This window comes from Taeniopygia guttata, chromosome 2, assembly GCF_048771995.1.
Source record: "Taeniopygia guttata chromosome 2, bTaeGut7.mat, whole genome shotgun sequence".
In the NCBI taxonomy this organism is placed as follows: Eukaryota; Metazoa; Chordata; class Aves; order Passeriformes; family Estrildidae; genus Taeniopygia; species Taeniopygia guttata.
In genome coordinates, this window is record NC_133026.1 from 31,064,535 (window position 1) to 31,090,484 (window position 25,950).

Below are 25,950 nucleotides of genomic sequence, written 5' to 3' on the forward strand. Positions count from 1 at the left end.
TTTAACTGATATTCTGCATTCTGGTTTGATTGACCATAATTGAACTGTCCCATATGGAAAACAAAATCTCCATAGCTACTACTGATATATTTTATGAAATTGGTTCTTTTAGCCACCCAAATGAAATGACCTTGAAAGGTGCTTAGATCTGTGATGGCATATTTAGATCCATTAGTTTTCTGGCTGCTAACCCCTTTTTTTAAAAATATGTGCTAGTTTTTGCATGCCCACATATTAACAGTAGGCATCAACTTAGTACTAGGGATTGCATTTTCTGGAGCAGAATTTATGACAACACAATTGTGTCTGTAAGGGAAAGTGTGCTGGTTTCTTGCTTTTTTTCATCTCATCCATGGTACATGTGATTATTTATTCATAGATATCCAACTTCAAATGAATGAGTGAAATCAGGGGACTGGAATAACTATTTGATATTTAAATGAAATATCATGAAAGTCTGTCAGTCTTTTAGAAGCATAATATGAAACATATTTTTGGGTTTTTTCATATCAATAAAATTTTGTTTGGCTGTGCTGAATTAAAGACTTCTGCAATTACATTGTTTTCCTGCTTTAATTCTTAGTTTTGGGTAGTCATGAGAAGATTGTATTTTGGCATATTTTTATTTCTTACTTGTGCCAGTTTAGAGGACGTTGCTTTATTTATTTGAACAAGCTTAGCCTTTATATCAGAAATGTTTCCACTTAGACATTTTTTCTGCATGTTTCTTTCTAACTTCTGCTAAGCAGTCACAGAAAGGCCACCAAGAAATGCATGACAAGAAAGAAATCTAGTCTCTTTTATTTAGGTCTGTGCTTGGTTAACTCCCTTTCTGAAATACTTAACACTTGTATTAGTTATCTTCTCAGCTTAACCAAGTAAGTTAAAATAATAAAATGAATGATGCAATTGAAACAAGGAAGATGATCTAAAATTAAAGTACATTTACCTGAGCATTAGTGGGAAGAGATAAGATGAAAATGCATAAAGTAAAACAAGGTTTTCACAGCAAGCAAAGTGAGGCTCCATGAGTGACCTTATGCCATCTCTTTACATGCTCAAATTAAAAAACTAGTGTGGTTCTGTTAATGCTTTGGGGTTTTTTTGGTTTTGTGTTTTGGTTTTTGTTAACTCAGTTCTAATAAAAACAAGCAAGAAGCTGGACACTCTAGTGAGCTATTGATGAGAAGTAAATGGAAGTTCAGCCTTCCTTGTGAGCAGAGATAGCGTGAGGGTCCTGTCCCTGCAGCCCTTGCGTGTCTATGGGTGTCATCTCTTGAATTCAGTAAGCTCCATCTGAGTAAGTTTTTGTTTTATGAAGGCTTGGAAAGCTATTTCTGATACTCCTGGTTGCAGAGTTTGGCTAGTAGCTGCAGAGTTGCTGAGGAGCCATTCTGCTGGATTTCAGACAGACCTGGTATCATGTGCTAAGCAAGAGGACTGACTTACTTTGCCATCATCTCATGATCTCTTGGTATGATGCAGGAGGATTTTGCAGAACGTCTGGCTTCACTCGTGTCCTGAGACCACTTGGTGTGTCTGTGATCTGCCAGCCAATTGCATGTGGCTTGTAGGGTTGTGCAGCACAGTGGAGGCCCCACACTATGCTCTGCACCATGGAGAAGGAAGGAGGGCTTAGCACTGTGTTGTAGGCTGCTCTCTCCAGCTGGAGCTGTAAGACCTGTTTGATACTGTGTTATCCACCTTTCGTCAGTTGTCTTAAGGAAAATAATCTTTTACCAAAGCGTTGAAACAGAGAAGAATGTACCTTGGCCAATATCAAACTACACCAATAAACTCTTTTGTTCTCTCTGTACATTATACAGGCTCTTTATAGTGCTGCAATATGATGGCAAATGGATTTTACTCTCTTGCATAAGACTCTCTTTGTCTCAGTTGTCTTGCTGTAATCTTCAGATGATTGCTAGCAGAGCTGTTGACTTGCAGGGTGCCTTAAGTAACAAGGGACAATCTGAGGAGAAAGAAATTGTTAAGGGTAACAGACTGCGTTTGTGCAAGAGAGAGACAATATGGGGCAGATGGTGAAAAATACCAGGAAAAGAAAGATAACAAAAGTATGTGGGGGATAAAAGTTGAAGTACCTGACATAAGTGGAGGTCTCCAGATGAAATCTGTTTAAGTGGAAATACAGGCCAAGGCCCCAGTCACTTCTTTCTTTATAGTCATGAATTTTAAGTGTTGAATTTACTTCTTGAGAAATATTCACTTGAGGCTGGTTAATAAGTGATGATTTTCAGATACAGTTTGGTTTGGAGTACTGGACCTGAAGGGATCTTACATAACTCAGGTGTACAAAGCCCATTGGGACCACACAGACACCCTTGAACTTCCCCAGATCTTGGATGAAGAGATAGCAACACAGCTCTTGTTCTCAAATCCATGTCAGCTCTCTCAATGAGAAGTGTAGAAGAGCAGGTCATTGGCACAGGACATGCTGTCATAGGTACTCCACCAAATAGAACAATGCACTACTGAGGAGAGCTGTGAAACTCATGCCATCTTCTTCAAGCATAGGTGTGGTTAAGGAAATGTAGCAGGTCATCATGGTGTGGGCTGGAGTCATCAGTCCTTACGTAGGTCTCGAACATGCTGACAAGAAAGCTGTCAGTCATGAGATAAGCATCGAATACTGACGTTGCCAGAACCTGATCCACTGGCTGCATTTGATGCCAAAATGCACATCTGAAAATCAAACATTTTTAATTACCCTCTTTGCTGTTCCCAAAAGCACACCTCATCTCAGTGCTTCATGTTTTACTTTCTCCCTGACTTTTGCACAAGAACCCACCTATCATTCCCTGTTCTAGACGGAATATGGACCACATCATATCCATACTTCTTTAAGCATTAAACTCAAACCAACAAAATAGTACTTTGGATTTAGTCCTCCCACTGTGCAGCAGATCAACATAGCTGCAACTGATAAGCCTGGCTGATACCCTGATGATTTAATTGTTTATTAGGATGACCCCATCCTGGTTTTGATGTCAGTCTACCATTCTCTATACATTTAGGAGTTACAATTGGATTGGAATCAATCCAACTTGATTGATTTGGAAATCTGTAATGTGTCATATATGAAATTTTTTGTCATATATAAGATTTTTTCCTACTAATCTGCAATCTTCTCTTTCCCGTTGTATTTTGCAGGAGCATCCATCTCTTGGGCAGCTCTCTGAAAAATTGATTGACAATAACATCAATGTTATTTTTGCTGTTCAAGGAAGCCAGTTTCATTGGTATAAAGTAGGTTAGAAACCCAATTTCTTTTTTCAATTCTGAAGGCACAATATTTATACTTAAAATTAAAACTGTGCATAAATAATTTCTTTTTCATAGGATCTGTTACCTCTCTTGCCTGGTACTGTTGCAAGACAAATAGAATCCCAAGCAGCAAATCTCAATGATTTGGTGGTAGAAGCCTATCAGGTATGATGAGAGCGACAATGTTCTATGTAATCTTTGTACATTTTTCATCTTTTATAGCCTGAAGTTGGAATGTCCAGGATCTTGTCTTCCATCTGAAATCCATAAGTATACATTCCCTACTTTTCCTAATGTCCAGGTGGATACGTGATACTATCTTATGATAGCTCTCAAAGTCTCAGGCTGTCAGGGTCTCAAAGCCAAGAGCTACTGTTTTTCAGTTTCTAAGGATGCTTCTAAATATTGTGTTTGGTTCTGTGTACCTGTTGCTATGTCACTTCAAAAGACGGTTTATTTATTTGAATTTTGGCACCTCAGATATTTAGTTACAGACCAGACACCACTGTCTAAGCACCATATAAATTCAGAGCAGAAGCCCAATGCAATATCTGGAGAGTTTTGCAGCATAATTTTTAGAAAATAAACAAGAGGTGGAAATTTAAAAGGAGGTAGTTTGAGAATGGTGGATATCATGAAAAGCAGTATCTGTACTGTCAAAGGCAGTGTAATGACTTGGGGGTTTGAGGCATGGAAGTGAAGAAGAATTTTGATAGGGATTTGGGAGAGAACAATGGAAATCGCTTTGTGAACTCTTGCTTGGAGTCATCACTTGAACATAATCATTTGGAAAAGAGAAAGTAATAGTATAGGAAGTACCATAAAGTCATTTTCCACACATGATTGACACAGAACGGCAGATAGAAAGTGAAACAGGCATGTTGTTAGTGAAGGAAAGGGGGTCTAAACAGCTTTGAAAATGAAGCCAAGAAATAGACATTTGAGGTACTAGAGCATGGGAAGCCCACAGAGCAGCATCTAAATGAATGCGATGGGTTGCGTGGTTGAATGCTGTTAAGTTGTGCAGTTACACACAAACATTCAGTTTCAAAAAGCTGAAAACTCAGCTACAAAAGTATATGCAAGGTATCCACAGGTATCACTATTTTTAAAAATTTGTTAGATTTGTGAGACTGAAATTATCCAGTTTATGTACTTAACCACAGAATCAAGCAATTTGCTTACAGCAAATTTGCTATAATGAAGAGCCAGCCCCTGTGTCTGTTCTTAATTCATAGAGTGCTTTTACATACCTTTTTCTTACTGTCACATTGGAGACACTAAGAAAAAGGCAAACACATTCAAAAGCAGAGTTTAGGGGTAGTCAAATTGCAGAGAAGTTCTCACTAGTATTTTACCTTCTCTTATAAAATCAAGAGATCTCATTTTAAATATGGAGGTTTGCAGGAAGTTGCTGTTTTGAATTTTGTTGCTGTTAGAATTTTGAAAACTGTAGTCCTTTTGTATGACAGCTTTACACTGTCCTTGCTAAATTGAAACACAGTTCTTACCCAGTGCAGGGCAACATTCAAGGGAAGGAAATTAAATTTTATGAAGCATTTACTTTGTTCAATACAAGATTCAGTGGGACTTTCCTGGTCCAGCCACCCCCAGTTTGCTTTAGCTTTATGTTAATTTTTTAGACACTGTCTTTCTTCCCATCCTAACCTTCACTGATTTCGCAATTTGAGTTTTTCATCATAGTTTTAGGGGCTTTTTACTGTATAAATACATAGTGAATAGGTCTTGAATGTATTGCATTCTAGGAAAAAAAGGACTTAGATAAGAAAATAAATTTAGTGTTGATATTCAGTGACAGTGGGCCTCTTGCACTCCTGTTCCAGGCAGGGAAACCTTACGCTTAGCTATGGAAAATCCTGGCTGAAAATCCCTGGCTACAAAGCCAAAGATGAGTCACTAATTTTCAAAAAGTTACTAAGATAAACATGTGTTAAGATTCATATAATTGAGTTTCCATTTGTAGCAGTAAAAATATCCCACTAAACTCATTTTTAATAGTAATATGACAGGAATTTTAAAAATCCCTCTGTGCAATTTTCAGCTCATAAATTTGTACAGAGCTTTAATAAATTTTTAAATGGTCAAGGAGAAGTATTTCTTCTTTGAAGGAAGCAGGATTTTAGGTCATGTAGTAAGTATAAGTTACAAAGTAGTTGCTTTTTCATTATTTTTTATTGCAAAATTTTTGGCTTATATAGTCTCAGTTGATCCAGAAAATCAGTAAGAATAATCCAAATAGCCTTTATGTCACCCTAAGGTTTGTTCAGAGAAAAATTTTCTAAGACAAATGCAAAATGTCCGAAGTTTTTAAAGTGTCGAGTCAATTAGGAAACTTTTCTTCTGGATAACAGTGGTTGTATGTATGTTTACTGTTGTATTTTAAGTGTGTGGCTAAAAGGCAGCGTAGACTCAAACAATGAGCAGTTTTTGTTGCACATGGTTGTTGGAATAGATTTTCAAATTATGAAAAATGCAGTCTCAAAACTATGTTAGCAAAGCTGAAAACATTTTTATCTGGAAAACCTAATCCTCTTTATCAGAATTACCAGTTCACTGGTTGTGTATATTTGGAATGTAATTGGGAAACATGGGAAACAAAGCTTTAATTCATTCCTTTATTCATACAGACAAGCTTTCTTCATTTTTAGTCAGACATAGGAGCCATACTTGTTGTTAGTCACTAATGTACATTATATTTTGAGATGCAGTGCAATTAAAACTTGTTTTCTGGTTACAGAAACTAATCTCTGAAGTGAAAATTCAAGCGGATAACCAGATCCAAGGTCTTCATTTCAATATCACTGCAATCTGTCCTGATGGAAGTAAAAAAACTGGCATGGAAGGATGTAAAAATGTGGGATATAATAAAGAAGTATGTCGATAGTTCTCATTCTTCAAGGAACTGGAATACTTATTTTTCTGTTTGGTTGGGTTTCAATGGTGTGAAATCTTCTAGGGATTTACTTAAACTGAAAATGGATTTATGTGATTAATGATCACAGGCTCTCTATTATTCTCTGGGTTTATTTTTCCTGAATCTTATTTTAATTCTCACTAATCCCATGGAACTAAGGCTCAAAGCTTTTCCTGAAAGCTAACGTCCATTAAAACTTTCCTTTTTTGTCCTCCACTGGGCACAACCACCACATCCATTGTGATGAAATCTGTACGTAAAGAGGTTGAAAGATAATCACCCAGTGGAAAAAAAACCACTGGAATTTGTGTTCATTGGGACTGTACTAGATGTCACCTTTCTCTCTTCTTGCTTTAGTAGTCTTCCTGCACAATCAGGGTTGTGGATAATTAGTTTATTTTATAAATCAAATTAATAAAATAATTTATTCCCATTTGAATTGGTGGCACCTACTGAATTAAACAGAGCATCATGCACCATGAAAATGCAGGGGAAGATGTCTGGCTGAGGTAAAGAACATGGTTTTCTTCCCAGAAAAACTTCTCTGTGCCTTGATATCTTTATTTAATAGCTTGGACTACTGGAGTAATTCTTTTTGCTTGCCAGGAAGAAGTCTGTGTTTCTAGAGAGCAGGGTCAAGGAGTTCTTTCCTGCTTGACATGTACATATGTCTCAGCTAGTGTCAGAAATGGCTTGTGTCTGTGTGTAGAAATAGCAAAACAAATTGAATGTGTGAATTTTAATGTAAATTTGAATGTATTTAATGCTCCTCTGAATTTTATCTTCATGCTGCCAAGTGTAGCTTCTACAGTTTACGGGAGATTTGCAGGTTTTATTCTTAATGCATCTTTTCCCCACTGTTGGTCCCTGGGCATGTCATAAGAAACAGGACTGGAATTTCTTCTGTTTAATGAAAAGAAAAATATTTATATCTGTTTCTTTTTAATAAAAAGCCGAGCCAGTTGATTGTAAAAGATTGCATGTGGTCCTAAACCTCTACGGCTTTTGAAAATGAGCCATCCCTAAGAGATTAATTTATTTTAACCGTAAATCCTTCTTTCAGTATTTGTTTACAGACAAAATGCTTTTCCTTAATTCTCACATTCCTTTCATTGTCTAATCCTTCTTCCTTCCTTTTCTTACCAAAACACAAAGTGGATTAAATTCTGGAAAAATCCTGTGGCCTCTTCAGGGTGCAAAACTAACTTTGTCTATTAGCAAGTGTCATGGTGTTGTAATTATTTAGTCACCACAGGTTCAATCTATCTGCTGCTGTGTTCAAAATCAAATTTCACTACTCATACGCACAACATGATTTTCCCTTCCCTCCTGTTTCCCTGCTATTCTTCCAGTACTGTTTTGTATGTGAAAATGATGTTTTCTGGCAGGGCTCTGTGTTGAATAAAAAGCACATTCCCTAGCTGCAGCCTGTCCTCCCTGCGTGATATGCACCTGCTGTATGAATCAATTCCTCTGTAGCCACACTTTTGCCCTGCAACCCAAGGGAAGAAATCTCAATGCATGGAGAGTGTGGGCTACTGAGGGGTTATGTGTGTAGTGGCACATTTGAAAAATGAGAAGAAGAAAAGCAAAGGGTGAGACAAAGTCTGTGTGCCCCCTCAATATGACATTAAGTGCATGTTTCTGCACAGCATTCTTCTCCTGTTGTCCGTGTAGGCAGCCGCAGCCCCACTCGCCACAAAGCCACCATTGTCCCCAAGGGCTGGGTTGTTCTCGTGTGGGGGCGCAGCGGGAGGGAGAGACAGTGATGAGAGATGAATGGCCTTAGTATTTGCGGGTAGTTTCAGCCTCATATGTAATCAGTTTCTCGGGGTTTCTCCTTTTTTATTTGGAAATCGGGATTTTTTGGTGGTGAAGATTAAAGGTACTTGTTTCTCCTGTGTTCTTTTCTCACTTTTTCATCCTGGTTACATTTTCTTTGTGAGGAAATGAGAAAGAGTTGCTTTACATCAGGAAGATGAAAAAATTCAAAACCTTAGAGAGAATACCCCGATAGAAGCATACTGGTCAAAAAAAAAAAAAAAAAGCTAAAAAATAATTGTAAAATACAAGATTGATATCTAGTTTGTCACACATATCAGAGCTGTCAAAAACTTTGGGAGTGATTGATGGAAACTCTATGACAATCATCTAACTACCAAAATGATCCTTAGTCCTGTGCCAGAACTACAATAAGCCGTGGGAGCTGCTGCTGTAGTGGGCACTGCTTGGATGAGGACCTGGAAGTTGGTGGTGATGGCCAAGATACAGCCTGGAGCCAGGCCCTGGGTCCATGGAATTGGGAAAAGTAACTGCTAACATGAGCCATTTCTGGGTTTTAGTAGGGGTAGCCAAGGCCATCCAAAATCCTGTATGGTTTGTATGTACCAATTCTGCATCAGGATGTTCATTATAGATTCTTTTTATGAAGAATATCTCTGTTTCTGTTTGTGTATTGTCTTGCTCAGTCTAGTCTCGACTCTTTCCTGAATATTCCTGTGATATAACAGAATATACACATTAAATAATAGCAGGAGGATGGTGATGATATTTCTATTTCAATTCAATTTGTATTAAACTTGTCTTTTGCAACTATGCTTTCTTAACTTGAAGAGTGGACTTCTGTCGATCCTCTATTGTCAGGATTTTAACTGTATATGTGATGCCTATCATTATCAATATATCATGTTTGACAAGTGACCACTGTGTATTTTGCTATTATCAGCTAGTGCACATTCACATACAAGATAAGATTCTGCTTTATTTATGTGTTAAAAATTTTAAGCAAATGTAAGCAAGAAAATAATAATAATAATGTTAAATCCATCTTTATTTCTTCTTAGGTACTTTTCAATGTATCAGTTACAATGAAAGGATGTCATACAACTGGAGGAACAAAATATGTCATACTTAAGCCTATTGGTTTCAATGAAACTGCCATTGTCAACGTTCAGCAAAGCTGTGCCTGCCAGTATGGAGACAGCACAGGGCACAGAGTGTGGGCTGATGAAACTTCTGACAGCAAACAGTCTCAGTGCAGTGACAATAACTGTAGCTCTAACAGAGACACGCTTCCCTCGGAGAAGTGCAGGCAACACCAGGACCAACCCATATGCAGTGGTCAAGGAAATTGCATAGATGGAAAATGTTTCTGCTACAAAAACAAGCTAGGCAAGGTGTATGGCAAGTACTGTGAAATGGATGATTTTTCCTGCCCGTATCACCAGGGAAACTTGTGTTCTGGTAAGCTGCAGTGTTTATGTCTCTATTTTCTTGGTTTGTTTTGTTTTCTGAGGCTACTTTACATGATGCAGCTGAAAACAATGCTATAAGGCTGTCAAGAACAAGAATTGTTTGTGCAGAATAAGTGTGGGAAATGTCCTGAACATCCTGTTAGGAATTCACACTCCTGGGCTCTCTTCACCACGGGCATACACACTGTTTTCTAAATTTCACCACCATTTTCTAGGGGATACATTTTTTTTTTTCTGAAATTTAGCTATTTTAATATTTAAATCCCAAAATTCTTAATAGTAATGATACTGATTTCTCAAACGAAAAATAATATTATTCCAGGAAACTAGTTGATACATTTCAGTCTAATGGGAATATGAAATACTGAGAGATTAGGAAGGGATCATAGCTTCCAGGTGAAGCTCTGATTTTCTACCATCCCCAATCAGTTCTGTGAGTCATACAGTAGCACATGATTTCAAATACTGGTATAAGCATAAACACTGTAGGGAATGCCTGCTTCAGAAAGGAGACTCTAAGAGAAACAGAGTTGTTAGAAATTCTTAATTCTTTTTGAAGTTCACTTTATAGTAGGGGAGAGGAAAAAAAAGAAAAAAGGAAAAGGGAAAATGGAAATGGAAATGGAAATGGAAATGGAAATGGAAATGGAAATGGAAATGGAAATGGAAATGGAAGGAAAGAACCTGGCCTGTGCACATGAACTTTATACTCCTTCCACTGACTCTTGGTGTTTATTTGAATGGAATGTTTTCTTGCTAATGAGAAATTTGTTTTTTTTTGCCTGAAGACTATTTTCCTGGTCGTTGTGTAATTCCTAATCTCCATTGTTTTGATCCAAAGCAAAAGAGCAAAATTTTAGTAAAAGGTTTTAGGGTGACATCATAAGAGCAACTTTTGCTCAACTTAACAATGAACAGCAGCCTTTAATATTGATCATGCCAGTAACTTTAGTCCAAGTTATTAACTTAAAAACTAATTAGAAAGTCCAGGTCTAAATTTGCTCTGCTTAAGGTAAAGCACAAGCAATACAAATGTATCCATCTAAAATTTACTTTCTGTGTTTTCATGGAAGCATATGACTCCAGACTCTCTGTGTTATAGGTAATGGTGAATGTGAAGGTGGTAAATGCAAATGCTTTGCTGGCTGGGAAGGTGATCGTTGTGAGTGCTCATCACAATCAGCAAAGCACTGCCTGAATTCAAAGGGCCAAATTTGCAGTGGAAGAGGAAAATGTGTATGTGGAAAGTGTGAGTGCACAGATCCAAGAAGCTTTGGCCGTTTCTGTGAATATTGCCCTACTTGTAACAAAGCCTGTGAAGAAAACTGGTATGTTTCTTGTGCTAGACTTTACTTTTTCACTCCCCAGTGTTGAAACATGAAGAGATATTTCTGCTTATATTTTGTAGCTATTTAGATTCTAGAAAATTGGTACAATTCATACTTGATACTTCTCTGTGTAGTTGGATTCACATTGACAATTAAAAGGATTGCATGTCAGCATCTATTTTAACTATTCTTCATATAAGATCTCCTGGGCAGGAAATAAAACCATAAATTTGTGGTTTTAAAAATGGAAAATAGATCTTACTTTTGAATGCCACCAAGTCAAATAATATTCCACATTTGTTTTTACACACTCCTTGTGCTTCTCAGCTGAAAGAATGAGGTGTGGAGCTAGAGCAGTATTTGTGCATTGTCACTGCCATTGATCAGCGCAGCAGAGCTGGTCTTACCCAGAGAACAACATTCTTCAGTGCTCGGTCTCAAAACACTTAGTCTTTGCCATGCTAGTCTTAAAGCATGTCATTTTTCCTTTCTCATGTAAAGAAAGGGGTTGTGTGGAGGTTGAAATGAGCAATTCCCTGAGGAGACAAGCTAGACCAGGCTCTCAGTGATGCGCTGTGTGGTCCTGGCACAGAGAGCAAATGAAGTCCTTTCCCTGGGCACAGCTCTTCTACACCCTCTCATCACACATATAAGGTTCTGCATCTCACTGTGGTGCAGAGGGTGAAAGATCAGCCTTCCATTGGAAAGGTCCTTATGCTCAAAACAGAATCAGTGTTAATTTGTATTTATTCCAATTATAGCTTATCTGGTGAAAATGCTGGAGAACTAAGCTTGGCCACATCTGGAAAGGTTGCTGCTAAGATTTCACTAGATAAAATGCAGTTAGCCTTTCTGGCTTACACTTGCTCAAAACCACTGTGAAATGTGTGCCTTTAATAAATTCAGAAGATGGCATATCTTCATTAAAAATTCAATTAGGACTTTTTTTGGGATCTCTTATGACTTCTGTCTCCTTCAGGGCTATACAGTGAAGACGGTAAGACTGAGAGCATTGCCTCCTGCTTGTTGTGCTCTCTCTCTAAACTGCCCAGCAATACAAACTTACTTGGCTTTGTCTTAACATAGCACCCAAAAATTATTGACAAAGCTGTGTTTCCTCTACCTACCTCTACCATTCAGTTCCAGAGGGCATCCAAATGAGAGTGATAGGTAAGGAAAAACTAGAAAGTGGAGGCTGAAAACTGAAGAAAGCTGGACCTTAGCTACACCCTTGCATCACAAGAGACAGAGCAGATTGGGTGAAGGTGGCTCTAAGCCAAAGAGATGTTTTAGTTTCCAATGGCTGACTAGTAGGTTCTGAGAAGCATCAGAGGGATAAAATGCTGAGAGAGGCATCACATTTCAGAAAAAAAAGAAAATAAATGTCGCAATGTTTGTACTAACAACAGGAAAGCATTATGTGCAAGCAATACGTCAGCCTGTTGATACAATCTCTTAAAGGGGAGTGCAGAGAAAGACATAGGTTTTTAATTATAATTTTTATTTTATAGGAACTGTGTTCAGTGCTATCATTCTAACAATGCATCTCAAGTCATACTTGACCAGTGCACAACCTCATGCACTTACCTACTGCATTATATTGATAATACTTCAGGTAAGTGGTATTTTCTAGGTAACTTCAATAAGAGATTTAAATCTATTGTGATTAGTAACTGAATTTGCCAGTGTTAGAATGTCTTTCAGAAGTATATCACATTACTGAAATAAAAAAGAAAGAAATAGAAAACGGAAGAAGAAAAATCATTCATAGCTTTAGGGAAAGATAAAGATAAATAATAACAGGAAATAAGATTGTCAAGCATTGCTAAGTTCAGTTTTCCCAGCTCCTCGAGAAGTCACATCTAATAATGATGAATCCTGCCTGAGCAATGCTTAAAGAAATATTTATAAAAATTTGTTATGGCATCTGTATGTTTTATTACATTGACCATGCTTATAGTATTTGACGTTACCAGAAACAGGAAAGGAAGAAGTAGAATGCTTAACTCAAGTTCAGTAATGTTTAAAAGTCCCTTTCAAGTATAAAATACTGCAGTTATGAGGTGTATGGAAGAATAAAATCTTTTTAAATAAAATCTCACAAAGTTTAATCACTCCATGCAGCAATTAAAATGCAGGTAAATGGTTACCTTTTGTAACTTAGCATTTATATAAATTAACATTTATATAAATCTTTTTATATTACAGTTCATAAATGAGAAAACTGATTGTGAATACTTTTTTCATAACTTAGGTATTAAGGAAAGCTTATTGTGTTAGTCTACTAGTGAGGAGAGCACTGGACAAGGGTTCAATAAAATACATTTTCTTTCCAATTTTACCAGTAATCTTCACTGTTGTCTTAAATTCTCTCTGCCCCAAACATATCTAATATTTCATCCTCTCTACTTCAGCTATAAATTCACTCATCTACAGAGAATTTATGGCAGGCAATACAATGAAGCCTGAGTCTTAGTTCTGTAGATTAAAGGAATAGTTGTTTCACTATTTTTCTACAATGGATCTTGATCTGAATTGCCTTTCATGATATGCCCAACTTTATAAGCTTGCATATGACAACTTTTCCTCTTAATTTCCCTTAATTTATTTTCATGTTAATTTTTATCAGACTTGTATTACTTTGTGCAACATTACTAAGCAGTGGTGGATATGCCTGTGTTAGAGGGATGTGCCTGTTCCATACATCAGGTTTTACCCTTGTGTCTTCCTTTCATTGCAGATTGTTTCTCTGGACGAAACTACTTTAGAGTCTTTTCCATAATCTTTATAGTTACCTTTCTGATTGGGTTGCTTGTTGTCCTTATCATCAGGCAGATAATTCTACAGGGGAGTAGCAATAAAATTAAATCTTCATCTGATTACAGAGTATCTTCAACAAAGAAGGTAATTGATTTCAGAGCCATCATCTTCAGTAATCTTTTTCTTGCATATAAAAGTTAGCTAATTGCTGATAAAAATTGTATCTTCTCCTTCAAGGATAAGATGTTTTTGCCTACAGTTTGTACAAGAACAGTAACATACAGACGTGACAAACCAGAGGAAATAAATATCGACATCAGCAAGTTGCGATTAAACGAAACTTTCAAGTGTGAATTCTGAAGACTGCAAATGTCTATTTCCATCATGTTCGTCTTTTAAGAAATTACCTTTTGTACTCTCTGAGAGTCTTGACTGTTGCCATATGGGTTTGTGTTGTGCATTTTGTTGAATACTGTAACAAAGTGACATGTAAACATATTCACATTATGTGATTATGTTTGGAACTATAGCTGCTGTATTTTTTAAAATTTTTTTTGAAAGAGAAATGTGCATTACTACTGTTCAGAGACATTAGTGTTGACGTAGCACTTTAGCATATTCTAATTTATTTAGTTATGGCCTAGAATGTAGATACAAACCGGTCTGACAAAGCACTGATCTCACTCTACATGTAGCTAGTACTGATGTGCTCTGTGGGAATGGACAAAAGCTGTGATTGAAGTATTAACATTGCTGTATATTATAGCAATAGATTAAACTATTAAAATGCTCTTAAATAGAGTAAATGGTACTTTTATAGTTCTCTCAGTTGACAGATTCCACTGATTTCTCTGCTTATTCCTCTTATCTTTTCCTCATAAAAATGATGGAATTAAATGAATGTTTAGTTCCTGGTATAGGTATATGTTGTGTATGTATACATGCACATTTGCATGCACACACAGGTAAATTATATATTTATAGGGGTTTTTGTATGGAATTTGTCACTTAAGGATAATTTATATCCAATAAAGAGTAATTTTAGGCTTTAAGCTTTTTACTTTTTTAAATATAACACCCCTATTTTATGCAAAATTGAAGGTGTTTGGAAACTGAGTGGCTACAGAAAATGAGCATTCCTCTACACAACAGCATAGTCTACATAATGATCACTGCCAGCAGACTACGTCTTTAGAATCAGCAGCATCAAATCCATTGCAAATCGATAAATTGCACCAGAGCTGTGTTGGTTTGCTAGCTACATGTCAGTGTTTTGCCAAATAAGGATTTGGATCTTTTTGTATGATGTCAGGCATAAGTCTGATTTTACATGTGCTCTTTTTCTCTATGTAAATTAGTTGATGAGATTAGATTTTCTAAGTTTTTTTGTAACCACTTCAGTTTTTTGTGACTGTGCATTGAGAAATATGTCCAGTGTGTGATGGAGAAAAGAACCTGCAATTTAGAAGAAAGTGAGGAAAATAAGAGTCTTTTTCTTAAAAGCACACATTAATTAACTTTATAAATATGGATCAGATTCTGCCTTCAGAAATGTGCAAAACTCTTCCAAACATGATGGGACCAATATAAGCTTATCTGAGAGCAGAGTGTGAGCTACAAAGTCAAGAAAAACATCTTTTTTTTAATCCCTGAAATCATCTAGAGTGGTAGAACACGTGTTATTGTTATATGTGTGTTGGAAGCATCAGTCTGATTTACTAACTATGCTGCTGAAACCCTATGAAAATATGATCAACCTCTAATGCACTAAAACCTTGCTGGCAAAAAGAAAAATCATCTCAGAAGACAGTGTACAATTTCACCAATATTTATTACTAATACTAAATACTGTCACTATTTGTTATAGATAAGAGTTGCAGAAACAAAGCAGGACTTCCTTATGTGCAGTCTTTAGAAATTATTATTATTTCTTATTCTGTATTTCTTCTGTAAATTCCCACTGAAACCTGAAGACTGTGAGGATTGAAAAGAAAGTCAGGGTGTAGAAAAATGATGAGTGTTTTATGAGTTTTTAGTTTCTTGTGTATTGGATGAAGTGGTATTGAGAAAACTAATATACAGACAATGGGTCTTTCATTAGTCATAAATGCATAGGGATTGTTTTTTAAAAAAACATGTCAATTGGATTTTTAAAGCAGTCTCCAAAGTAGGTCCTGAGCTTTCTACCACACAGGTAAAATTATCTCATTTAGCAAAAAGAGTGTTTCTTGACACTGACCCTGACTTTAGTGTTAGCTTAATTGTGGAATCTTAGTTATAGATTAATTCTGTAGTCTACGAACTATACCTTAAACTCTCATTTTCTTTTAAAGTGTATAGGACCATTTTCCTCCTGTGTAAATGAAAAGATTTCAAACAACTGGTTTTGGTGCGATAAAGATAAAAGATTGATAAAAGTTAACCTGCTATTACCCTTGTCACAATTCATGGCTATTTGTTAGTGGGAAACAATTTCTGGTTGTCTATTTAACTTAAATTTTAAAAATGCTTAGTGCAGTATATTTAAGTATATAAAAAAGAGGTTAATTATGTTTTTTAAACAGGGTGATAAGCCCTTGGGAAAAAAGATTCCTCAGAATCTATTTTCACCTCATAATGGACTTTAAAGCATGTACTAAAGCATTTACTGAACTGATAACTATTTTTTTTTACATTAGAAATTACTTTTCACTATTAGAGGGAGTTCAGTTTTGTGGGTATGGGATAATGGAACTGGGTTCTTGGTGGAAGAAAGACTTGAGCTGTGATACCCATCTTCCAGACACATCACATCAAGCTGCTACTGCTTTTCTTCGGTAGCACTTGGCATTGGACTGCTGCCTGTGAAGGGTGGAGGGGCATGGCCAGTATTTCCTTATCAGACACCTGCCTGAATGTTTAAAATGCTCTCATCAAATAGAGCAGGCTCACAGGAGAAATTGCACTGTAAGCTGCTTGCTGTCCTGAGATTAAATTAACAAAAAACAAAAAACAAAATTTAAAAAAAAAAAAAAAAGGAAAAAAGCTTTCTTGCATCTCCCTCATGGCTTTGCTGTATTGTGGAAGAGGCTGGTGAAAGAGAATAAGCTGCTGCTAATGTGACAGGTCAAGGCTTTTAGAAGGCCCGTGGGGAGCTTATACAGAGCAGGATTCTTGGGAGGAGGCTTTGTTTCTAGGGATGGAATCTATCCATGAGAAACTCTGGCTTTGCTTGGTACTTGTTTCCCTCTGCCTTTGACCATGTTTTTCAGAAGAGCTGCTGCAGGAGATGAATAGCTCAACAAAAGCCTCACTATTTAGGGAGCTGTGTTCCCTCAGCACATGACCTTAAATGAGAAAGCAGCCTTTAATTCACAAGGAATTTCTTCAGTGATTGCAGAAGGACTGTGCTTCCTATAGTGCTTAATATGGGAGATATTAAAGACAAATTAGTTCATATTAGTTTTCAATGTATTGTACATCAAAGATGCTCATAAAAATAGGGGAAAAAATAACTAACCTCAGAATAGAACATTCAAAAGTTCTCAAATAACACTTCTTATGCTGGGCTTCTTCAAAAAAATTTAGAAAGAAGTCCAATAATTCTACTGCATGCTTATATGCAAAAGTATACCAGCAGATACCGCTGTGTCTCATCATTGGTTTAGGGAATTGTTTTTAGATCCGGTCCCACAAATGAAGCATGTGCATGACTTTTCACAGCATATTTGTTACTGTTAAAATCCATATGTATACTTTTCAAATTTTTTAACCTTTTTTAACCTTTGACCCATTATTTGCCTGACACTTCAGAAATTTGATGCGTATGTAATTAAAAAGTATGAATTTTACTTCAGATTTTTTTGACCATAAAATGAAGAAATGCTATGAAATAGTTATTTCCAACCATCATGACTACACTAATAAGATTGCTGCAGAAATGTGTGGGAAAATAGCTGTTTCATCCAGAAAACGTGCACATGGTATGCAAGGAATTTTCATTGTACCCAGCTGAAATTCCTTTACATTTGCAGACGTTAAAAATGAACCTTAAAAAGGAAGGATGTTCGTATGGACATAGTTTACGTTTTAACTGTTATTTACAACTGGATTTATTTTTTCCTCTCTATGATGTCATGAAAACCTGCTATGTAAAGCATTCTTCTGACTGCAATGGAAAAATATTATTTTCCCAATCTGATCATATATTATATTTATTTCCTGCTTAGTGTGCATGTTTTGCAAACCGTGGGAGTGAATGTGTGAAACCGCTTCTAGCAACCCTCCATCCTAAAATAGACATAGGCTCTGGTGATGCCCAGAGCAGAGACATGCAAGGGCACAGCTGCCTGTGTGGAGACTTCCAGAGGGACAGTGCTGGGGCTCCCCACAGCATCCCTGCAGAAATGGTGCTCTGAGATCTCGTTTTGCCTTTTGTCAGGACAGGAAACCTCTTCAAAGTAGGTTGGCTTGGCAGTGGTGGTGCCCTAGGTTTGCATCGCAGGCACTTGGCCCCAGGCTGGGACTGCATTGTGTGCAGTCTGAACCCTAATGCTGCAGGCTTTTTGCATCTTTACTCATCAAAAATGCCTGCACACAAGCCTGTACACGGGGATGCTGCAGACCTCCATTAAACCTCCTGGGGAGGTTTGGGCACTTGCCCGTTGACTTCCCACCAGCCCCTGGATCTCCACCAGCCAGCCTTAAGGAATGTCAGCAGTAGCTGTAAAGGGCACTTCTCACAGAGGCATTTGTGCTGAGTCAGTGCTGGATGGCTCCTACTGTGCTCCAACTGCGAGTGACGGGTGGTGACAATGTCCTGGCTGCCATTTTGCAACAGAGGGGAAAGCAGAAATGAAGCAATACTTAAGGAAAAACACTAATTTTTAATTCTGATCTTGAGACTGCTCTGATGCACAGGTATCTGTTGGCTCTTACAGAGAACTGAAATTCATGGAGGTGGGGGGAAAAGGGTTAAAGTTAACCAGTGGGAATGCATCTTTATTGCATGCCAAATCAGTGGGGTTTCACTGAGAGCAAGCCAGCGCAGAATGGTTGGCCTGTCTGGTGGTGGGGGGAAGAAAAACATTAAATTTCTAGATTCTTAAGCTTTAGTAATGCTGTTCTGAATTGCACGTTCTCTTTGTTTCCTTTTCTGAATGTGCTTAAAAAAAAAGGTGCCTATTAAAAAAAAAATTAAAAAATCTGGCGTTTGTTAAAACAGTTACTTCTGTCCAAATTCTAACATTTCATCTTGACACCTATAGCGTATTTGGGCTGTTTCCCTTCTATTTTGAAGGGAGATGTTGAAAAATGAGTCTTTTGCAGAGGCATTAGTATTGGATGAATTCACTGTGCTGGCATCTTCACTCTTACCTACTACTGCTTCAAAAATAATGCTACTATAAGTGTCTTAGCAACTGTGTGACAGCTATTAATAATACTACCGTTTTAAACTTTCTAATTAATATCTACTGCCTTTTGTAAAAAATAAATATAGAGAGATAAATAACGTGTGTCTATATTTTATGCATAGAGAATTTTAGTAAGGGAAGAGGTTTTAAATTTGATAACTTCTTACTGCTCATTTTGCATTTTAAATGATACTTTAAAATCACTACTTTTATTCATCTGGAAATATAATGACTATTTTATTATTTAAAATTGCATACTTTTTTAGCTGTTTTATTAATTTCAGTTGACTACTAACTTCTATTGTGATATTTATTAATTAGTTACACTGTAGCATATTGAGATGTTTATTTTTCTATCAGAGCTGTAACAACTATGACATAGCATTATTTTAATGCAACATCATTGTACTTGCTCTCTAAAAAATAAAATCAATATTTAATCCATACTGATTTTTCATATTTTTAATATTAAATATATCTGTGACAAGAAAGAAATGTTTCCCTCCTTTTAAAATGTAAAGTACATTTCCTGAGGTGCGCTGATACCTGCAAAGGGAAGAATATGATTGTGGTTATTTTAAAATTGAATAATATGTGTCCAAAGAGATAAAATGCAAAGAATACCTTGTTGATCAGACAAACAGGTAGATGCACATTCAGGATGAACTTTGAGAAGATGGGAAGGAACAAAACACTATTTATCAATTTGGAGGTGCAGCTGGTTTACCTTGCCCAACCCATCTGAAACCCGAATGCACTTTGTAGTACTTTGTAGAAGACAAGAAGATACACATCAAAAAGATCTGTGTAAATACATTCTCTGGATTGATAAGTGGTTGTGATAGCCTCTCTTCTCCTTTGCTTTGTTGGGTGGTAGAGGAGCTGGATTTCTGGGAATGGGTAAAGCTCTGGATACCTCATGTATGCTGCTCACTGCATACTTGGGGCACTTCACGAGTACTGGTGAGAACATGTCACTGGTGGGGAAGGTGACGCATTCTGTCCTTGTGCAGAATCAGTCATAGCATTTGCTTTGCACAGTGGCACGAAATTGCTCTTGAAAAGGACTTTAGATATGCCCTGCATAAGGACATTTAAAACTTGCTAATTTAAAACTTGCTGTGGTGCCTCAGTAAGAGATATCTGTGGCATTAAGACACCTGCCAGACATCACTGGTAAAACTGCCCGTCCATGCTGCTAACATGATTCAGTTTTTGATTTAGGAGTGAGAGAGCTAGACTCAAGTGATAAATGATGTGTTCTCAATTGTCATGTACCTTAGTATCCAATAAAGGAGAAAGACTAAGAAAAAGTCAAAACTGGAAGGAAAAAATAAATAAATATCACAGGGGAGATCTGTAAATCTTTTTTGCTTCTTTTATCAAAGCAAGGAACATCATCTTAATATATACATGGTGAGACTATGTCTGAGAAATTTCCTCTCACAAATGCTATAATCAACCTTCACTGACACCCAGAGCAAGCAGAAGCAATGAGTCCTATTAAAAAAAATACACATTTTCCTTGAAAGCTCTTTCTTGAGAAAACATTCATGTTATCATTACTCAGAGTAAATATAAACCTAGATCTGAATTTCCGATGTAGGATTCAAGCATATAACTTGAGCCAGAGCTATAGGCCTCCATTTTGCCATTTAGCAGTAGCTTGAAGCTGAGGTTTTGTTAACACTTAAGTCTCCCATAGCCAGTGACCATGGCATCAAGCGGTGTTGCATATCATGTATGTTGTGAAATTATGGTAAGTGCTCTGTATAAAATCTTTCTTTCTCTTTTCTTTCCCTTTCGTTCTGTAATCCAGTAACTAATTCATGCCTGTATACTTTTAAATATCCAGGTCATTACAGGGTTTTTGACACTGGCATTGTATTTAGCCAGTTTTTACCCACATATACACAGTTGTTAGCAAGAGTATGACAGGACCTAAATGTGTCTCTAACATAACACAACTGCTATTTTCTTGCAGATACCATTGCCAAGGAAAAGACTTGTTGCCCAGACTCTCCAAAGAGAAAAGAAACCTAAATTACAGCCTCTAAAGCTGGAGGAGGAAAGAGATCCTGATTTCAGCCACTTTTTTGACACCAGTCATGTAGGTGTATTCTCTTATAGAATTTCTCTGCCTGCATGATTGCTTTTGTGGTAGCTGTAGAATTTGATCCAATATTTAGAGAGACTAATATTAGGGAGTGTTTGTTTGAGTGAGTATCTGAATATGCCTCATGATAACCAAAAGATGATAATTAGAATTAAGAATAAAAACTTTGTCAACAGACTGATTTTGACTAGTAAGGAGTTAATCTGACAAGTGGGTGATTTCTTTTGCTTTCAGGTTCTTCAACAAAGACAAGAACCTTGGAAATGCATTCCTGCTAGCCTGGGGTTTTAACCAAGCAGTTTAATGTATTGTACAAAGTAAATAAAAATCTAGTTTTACAGAAACGCAGGTGGTGTGAAGCTGTGATTAGAACACAGGTGCTGTCAGTTCTTCTGGCTGCTCATCTTCTGTTTGGGAGTCTTAGAGCGGTCCAAGTTGGGTAGGGTTGTACAGAATTCATATAAAGTAGGCTGCCAGTCTGATTTATTAGTACTCAAGAGGCCCCAACATTATCATCTGGTTCCTCATTCCAGGGAAACTGTGGTGGGTGGCAGAAAGCAGAATTTTCCTTATTTTTTGCAAGCCATTCTGTCTCCTCAGCACAGAGCTTAGCATGGTCTCTGATTATTTTCTTGGCCTTGAACTTCATGATTCATGAAGGGCAGTTACTGTTTAATAAAGATTATGTGCATGCAAGCAGATAAAACTAAATTATTAACCACGAAAGCATAATAATGCCAAGTTATGTCACATATGCTTATTGAAATCGGTGCATGTGATGTATTTCTCTCAGCTCTGCAGCCTGCCAAGTCCCCCTTTTGGGGCTCTATGCCTCATCCTAAGCCTCTTGTTTATGCCTGAGCAATCTGAAGAGCCCAGGACCTGTTTCTGAGTGGTGTTCCTGAGCTCTCGAAACTACTCACAGAAGCCTTTCTCAGAAACCCCCTTCTGATTTTTTGGGCTTTGACCATAGCCTTACCGCAGGCATTCTGAAAGCATCACTGAGGCTGTAAGGTGTGTGGCCTGCTGAAGAGACTGGGGACAGGACAGTGGATGGGTTTTTCATAAAATTTTTGGACCCATTTTTGCTTTACTCTGCTCTAGACAAAGCAGGAATTTCAAAGATATATACAACTTAACCATGGTGTTATCTGGATTGTCCTTGTCTTCAGGGGTGTTTATGGGTGGCTTCTTTCCTTGAATCATTTTGCAGCTACACCCAGGCTCCTGTGGAAAAAAACCCACAACAGCTAAAATAAATACTTCCTGTCTTTCTCAGCTTCTTTTCTCCTCTTCTTGTGTATCTCTCTATATCTAAATTGAGCTCTACCTGCGTCTTCTTTGAAAATTTCAGGCATAGGATCAGAGGGCTTCATTAGGAAACAGCTGATGTGGAAAGCTTTTTTACTTTTGGGCAGAAAAGACCAAGTTAAAGTCTGTAGTGCAAAGCTAAACAGAGTATCTCTGAACTTGGTCAGGTGCAGTCCCATTCCCCTGCTCCTTTCCAGAGTTAAGAAGCTGGGCTTTTATCTTGGTGTACTACCCAGCTCACAGATACCTACAAGAATTCTCCTGCTGTAAGCTTTAAATCACAGCTTCTGCAAGGTGTTTGCAACATACAAAGCCCAGAGATGTATTTCTCCTCTAGTATCTCTATTCTGATGACAGTTTCTTTTTTCATTTATAAGCATTTCTTTCTGCATAACTTTCTGTGTGTGTCTATCTGTATATTCATCCAAATTAACCTTTCCTCAGCATCAAGAAGTCCATCTCTGATTGCTAAGCAGCCTGTCAATCTATATGCAGGCATAGTCTCACACACCTTTTTTGTATGTGCTTAAAATGGGATTCCTCTACTAATTTCATTTGCATAGCAGGATCTTCCTTTTAGAATTCCTGTGTCTGTTATAGGCTAGCTGCTATCATGTTGAAACTGTGACTTGAAGTGTTCCCTGGTGTCTTTGTTTATTCTTTGTGCTTTTATGCTTTTTGGCTGCTGCCTAGCACATTAAACTTAAAACACAGAAGACAGACGCAGCACCTTATCCAGGGATTTTTGGTTCACAAATAGGTCCTAATCACAATGTCAAAAATAATAAATTAATGTTTCCTTAGACAGTTTTTATCTCATGCCTTTGAAAGCAGAAGCTTTTTTCCTCATGCATTTGATTTTTTGAAAGACAGAATCATTTGGCCCAAAGAAGGAAAAGATAATGTGTCAGATCATTTTGCAAATCCAAAATGTGTCATTCTCAGAAGGAAGATTTATTATTGTGTGACAGACTGAAAGTGTTTCATGATGTCTAAAATAAAAACCAAGTAGATTAATTTCCAGACCCAAAATCAAACAAACTCTGCTTTCAACAGTTTTGTCCAAGGTTCACTTCTGTGAAATTGCTTGGCCTTTGTTGTTCAGTTGAAGACTCTGTTAGAAGTGAACATGCTGAGCAGCTTTAAATATCAAACATAAGATCCACTTTGATATCAGATATATAGCAGTTTAGAAACATTAATGTAATATGTTATATTCCTTCTTTTAAAAAAAACACAACCTTTTACAGAACATGTTTGGTGATCCAAAATATAAGAAGCTTTATTTATTGTCTTAGATGATGTTCTCTCTTGGATCACCAAGAATTTCTGCTAGCAAATATTGTGGAGTATTCTTACTTTTTCTATTTGTCCCCTTTTTATCCACCAAAAAAAAAAAAAAAAAAAAAATAGGCAGTTTGGACTTAAACTATCTGAAAATAATGCAATGCATCATTTACTGTAATTTCCTGTACTAACCAAGAACTTTGCTTGTCTAATTAGCTGGCTTTTTGTCAAGTGTTTTATTGTACTCAGTAACTTTTTTTCCCTCCTTTTCATTTTTTTTTTTTTTTTAATTTATGTGGGGAAGGAAAATTTAACAAATGTCTGTCAGCATCATTTGAAATATCTCAAAGAAAAGTATTACCCAGTCTAATTGTTATTATTTAAGTGATTTTATACATTTGGTGCCCTTATTCCTATGGAATTCAAGTGTTTTCACCTTGCCAAATTTTCTCCCTTACTTGGTCAGTGCTTGGTTCCTGCTTCTTCCTTAGGTCAATGCAAGTGCTTGCCAGCAAAGTCTGCAATTGCCCTTTGAACTAATGAAACAAGGGAATTACTATTCCTCAGCAAGCCTTGGCAAAGTGGACAGTATTGTAATTTTTATATGATTACAACACCTGGGCTATTGAAGTTTTATTGGATATAAAATGTATAGTCAATTTATACACAGCTGCCTTGAAGTCAGCAGGATAACATACCTGAAATTTCGCTAATTGTGAGGGTTATGATGTGAGGGACTTTCTTGAAGAACTTTCCTTTATTCAAGTATTTTTGAGCTCCCCCTTGGAATAATATTTTTAAATGCTTTATTTCCCCCAGTGCCTCCCAAGAGGTCATTAAAATAGGATTACTTTACAGTATTCACAAGAAAGAAGAATGATGCTGTGCCCTCCTTCCTTATCATTATAGAATGACAAGCACTCTCACAGCACCAGAACCATGTTCCAACAAGAGTCCTTACTTTTTATATCAGTACCCATGAGAATAGCCAGGTTTTTTTCAACCCTGGAGTCCATCTAGCATGGTTGTATCTGTCTCCAGCAGTGGAGCCAAGCCATGGAAAGCATAAGCACACTCGAACTGTGTATGAGGTCCCCTAGCCTCAAGTAATTTTTCGGAATTTCCTAAATCTAATTCCTTTGGTAAATCCATAACCCTCACTTTCAGGCATGTGCCATTGAGCTTACTTTAAAAAATATTAATATTTTAAAAATGTATAAAAATATAAAATTATAAAAATTATTTTTAAAAATAAAAATTAAAAAAAGAGTCAGCCACCAAGTCTGGAACTGCTGCATGAAGAAGAGCTTCCTCTGGTTTTGAATGCAGCACTTGGAATGCAGGAGTTATAGGCAGCCAAGCAAAGAGAGGGGACATTGAACTCCAGCCACTCTTCTCTGGAAAACTTGTCATGTGTCCCCAGGTCACCTTTCTCAGACTGTGAAGTCCAAGCATACAGAATCATTTATACCAAAGCCTGTCCTTATCCTTGATCATCTTTGCAGCACTTTTCAGATCCTCTCCTATCACTGACATTCTGACAAGGATGAAGTAGAGCCGTTTTCAAAATTCAGAATGTACACAACCCACCTATTTACTAGAGAAATAATGATGTTTCTTCCTTTTCATTTTATAATGCTTTATAACATTTTTATGATTTCATTTGATACAGAATTGTCTTTTTTTCCTCCTTAACAAAGGTCATATACTGAATTATAGCATACTTTCCTGTTTAGCTCTGAAACCATTGAATGAAGGAAAGATGATTCCTCACAGCTCTCTTGCATACAAGTGCTAGAAGTTCAGTTCCCTGTCAGCTCAAGAAAGATCTCTGTCTCTCTCCCTCTCTTTTTTCTCTCCTTCATAACTTCTGCTTTTTCAGTGCATAGCATTATTCCTGTGAAGCAGAAATCTCTGCAAGATATCTCCTCCAGTATTACAGCTCTGCCTTTCTATTTCTGTCTCCAGTTCTGCACAGGCTATAGTAAAGGCTTCACAGAACGTTCTCACTAAAGTCCTGGTCTCCAGCTTTTTTTTCCAGCATGAAAATCTTTTCCTCCAAATTTCCTATCTCCTCTCTTCAATGTGTGCTTAATGGTTACCTAAATTCTACCCATTGCATCCCACTACCTCTGAGGTTAAACAGCTTTGCACTTTGTAGGAAAATTGTATGTTTGCCTATATTCCTATATATATGCCTATATGTCTGAACCTTGTGCTGGATCAGAGAATTTTGCTCCTCTTCCCTTCCTGCTGGACATCCTAATTCCAGAAGGGCATT

At 37.0% G+C, this 25,950-nt stretch overlaps 1 protein-coding gene across 20 annotated transcripts in view; it reads left to right on the plus strand.

Annotated features, from left to right (window-relative positions):
- Window positions 1–25,950, plus strand: part of ITGB8 (integrin subunit beta 8) — a 90,304-nt gene that overhangs the window by 28,086 nt on the left and 36,268 nt on the right. For 8 of the 20 annotated variants that reach the window (XM_072925588.1, XM_030264789.4, XM_032746705.3 and 5 more), the window contains exons 7-14: window positions 3,172–3,267; window positions 3,361–3,450; window positions 6,044–6,178; window positions 9,064–9,463; window positions 10,577–10,802; window positions 12,314–12,417; window positions 13,543–13,706; window positions 20,940–21,065. In XM_072925588.1, coding sequence (XP_072781689.1) covers window positions 3,172–3,267; window positions 3,361–3,450; window positions 6,044–6,178; window positions 9,064–9,463; window positions 10,577–10,802; window positions 12,314–12,417; window positions 13,543–13,706; window positions 20,940–21,065 — 1,341 coding nt within the window. Of the gene's footprint in view, window positions 1–3,171; window positions 3,268–3,360; window positions 3,451–6,043; window positions 6,179–9,063; window positions 9,464–10,576; window positions 10,803–12,313; window positions 12,418–13,542; window positions 13,707–13,799; window positions 19,400–20,939; window positions 21,416–25,950 lie in introns of those variants that run through there. The other 12 variants (XR_012054541.1, XR_003958544.4, XR_004366937.3 and 9 more) reach the window with 9 other exon arrangements.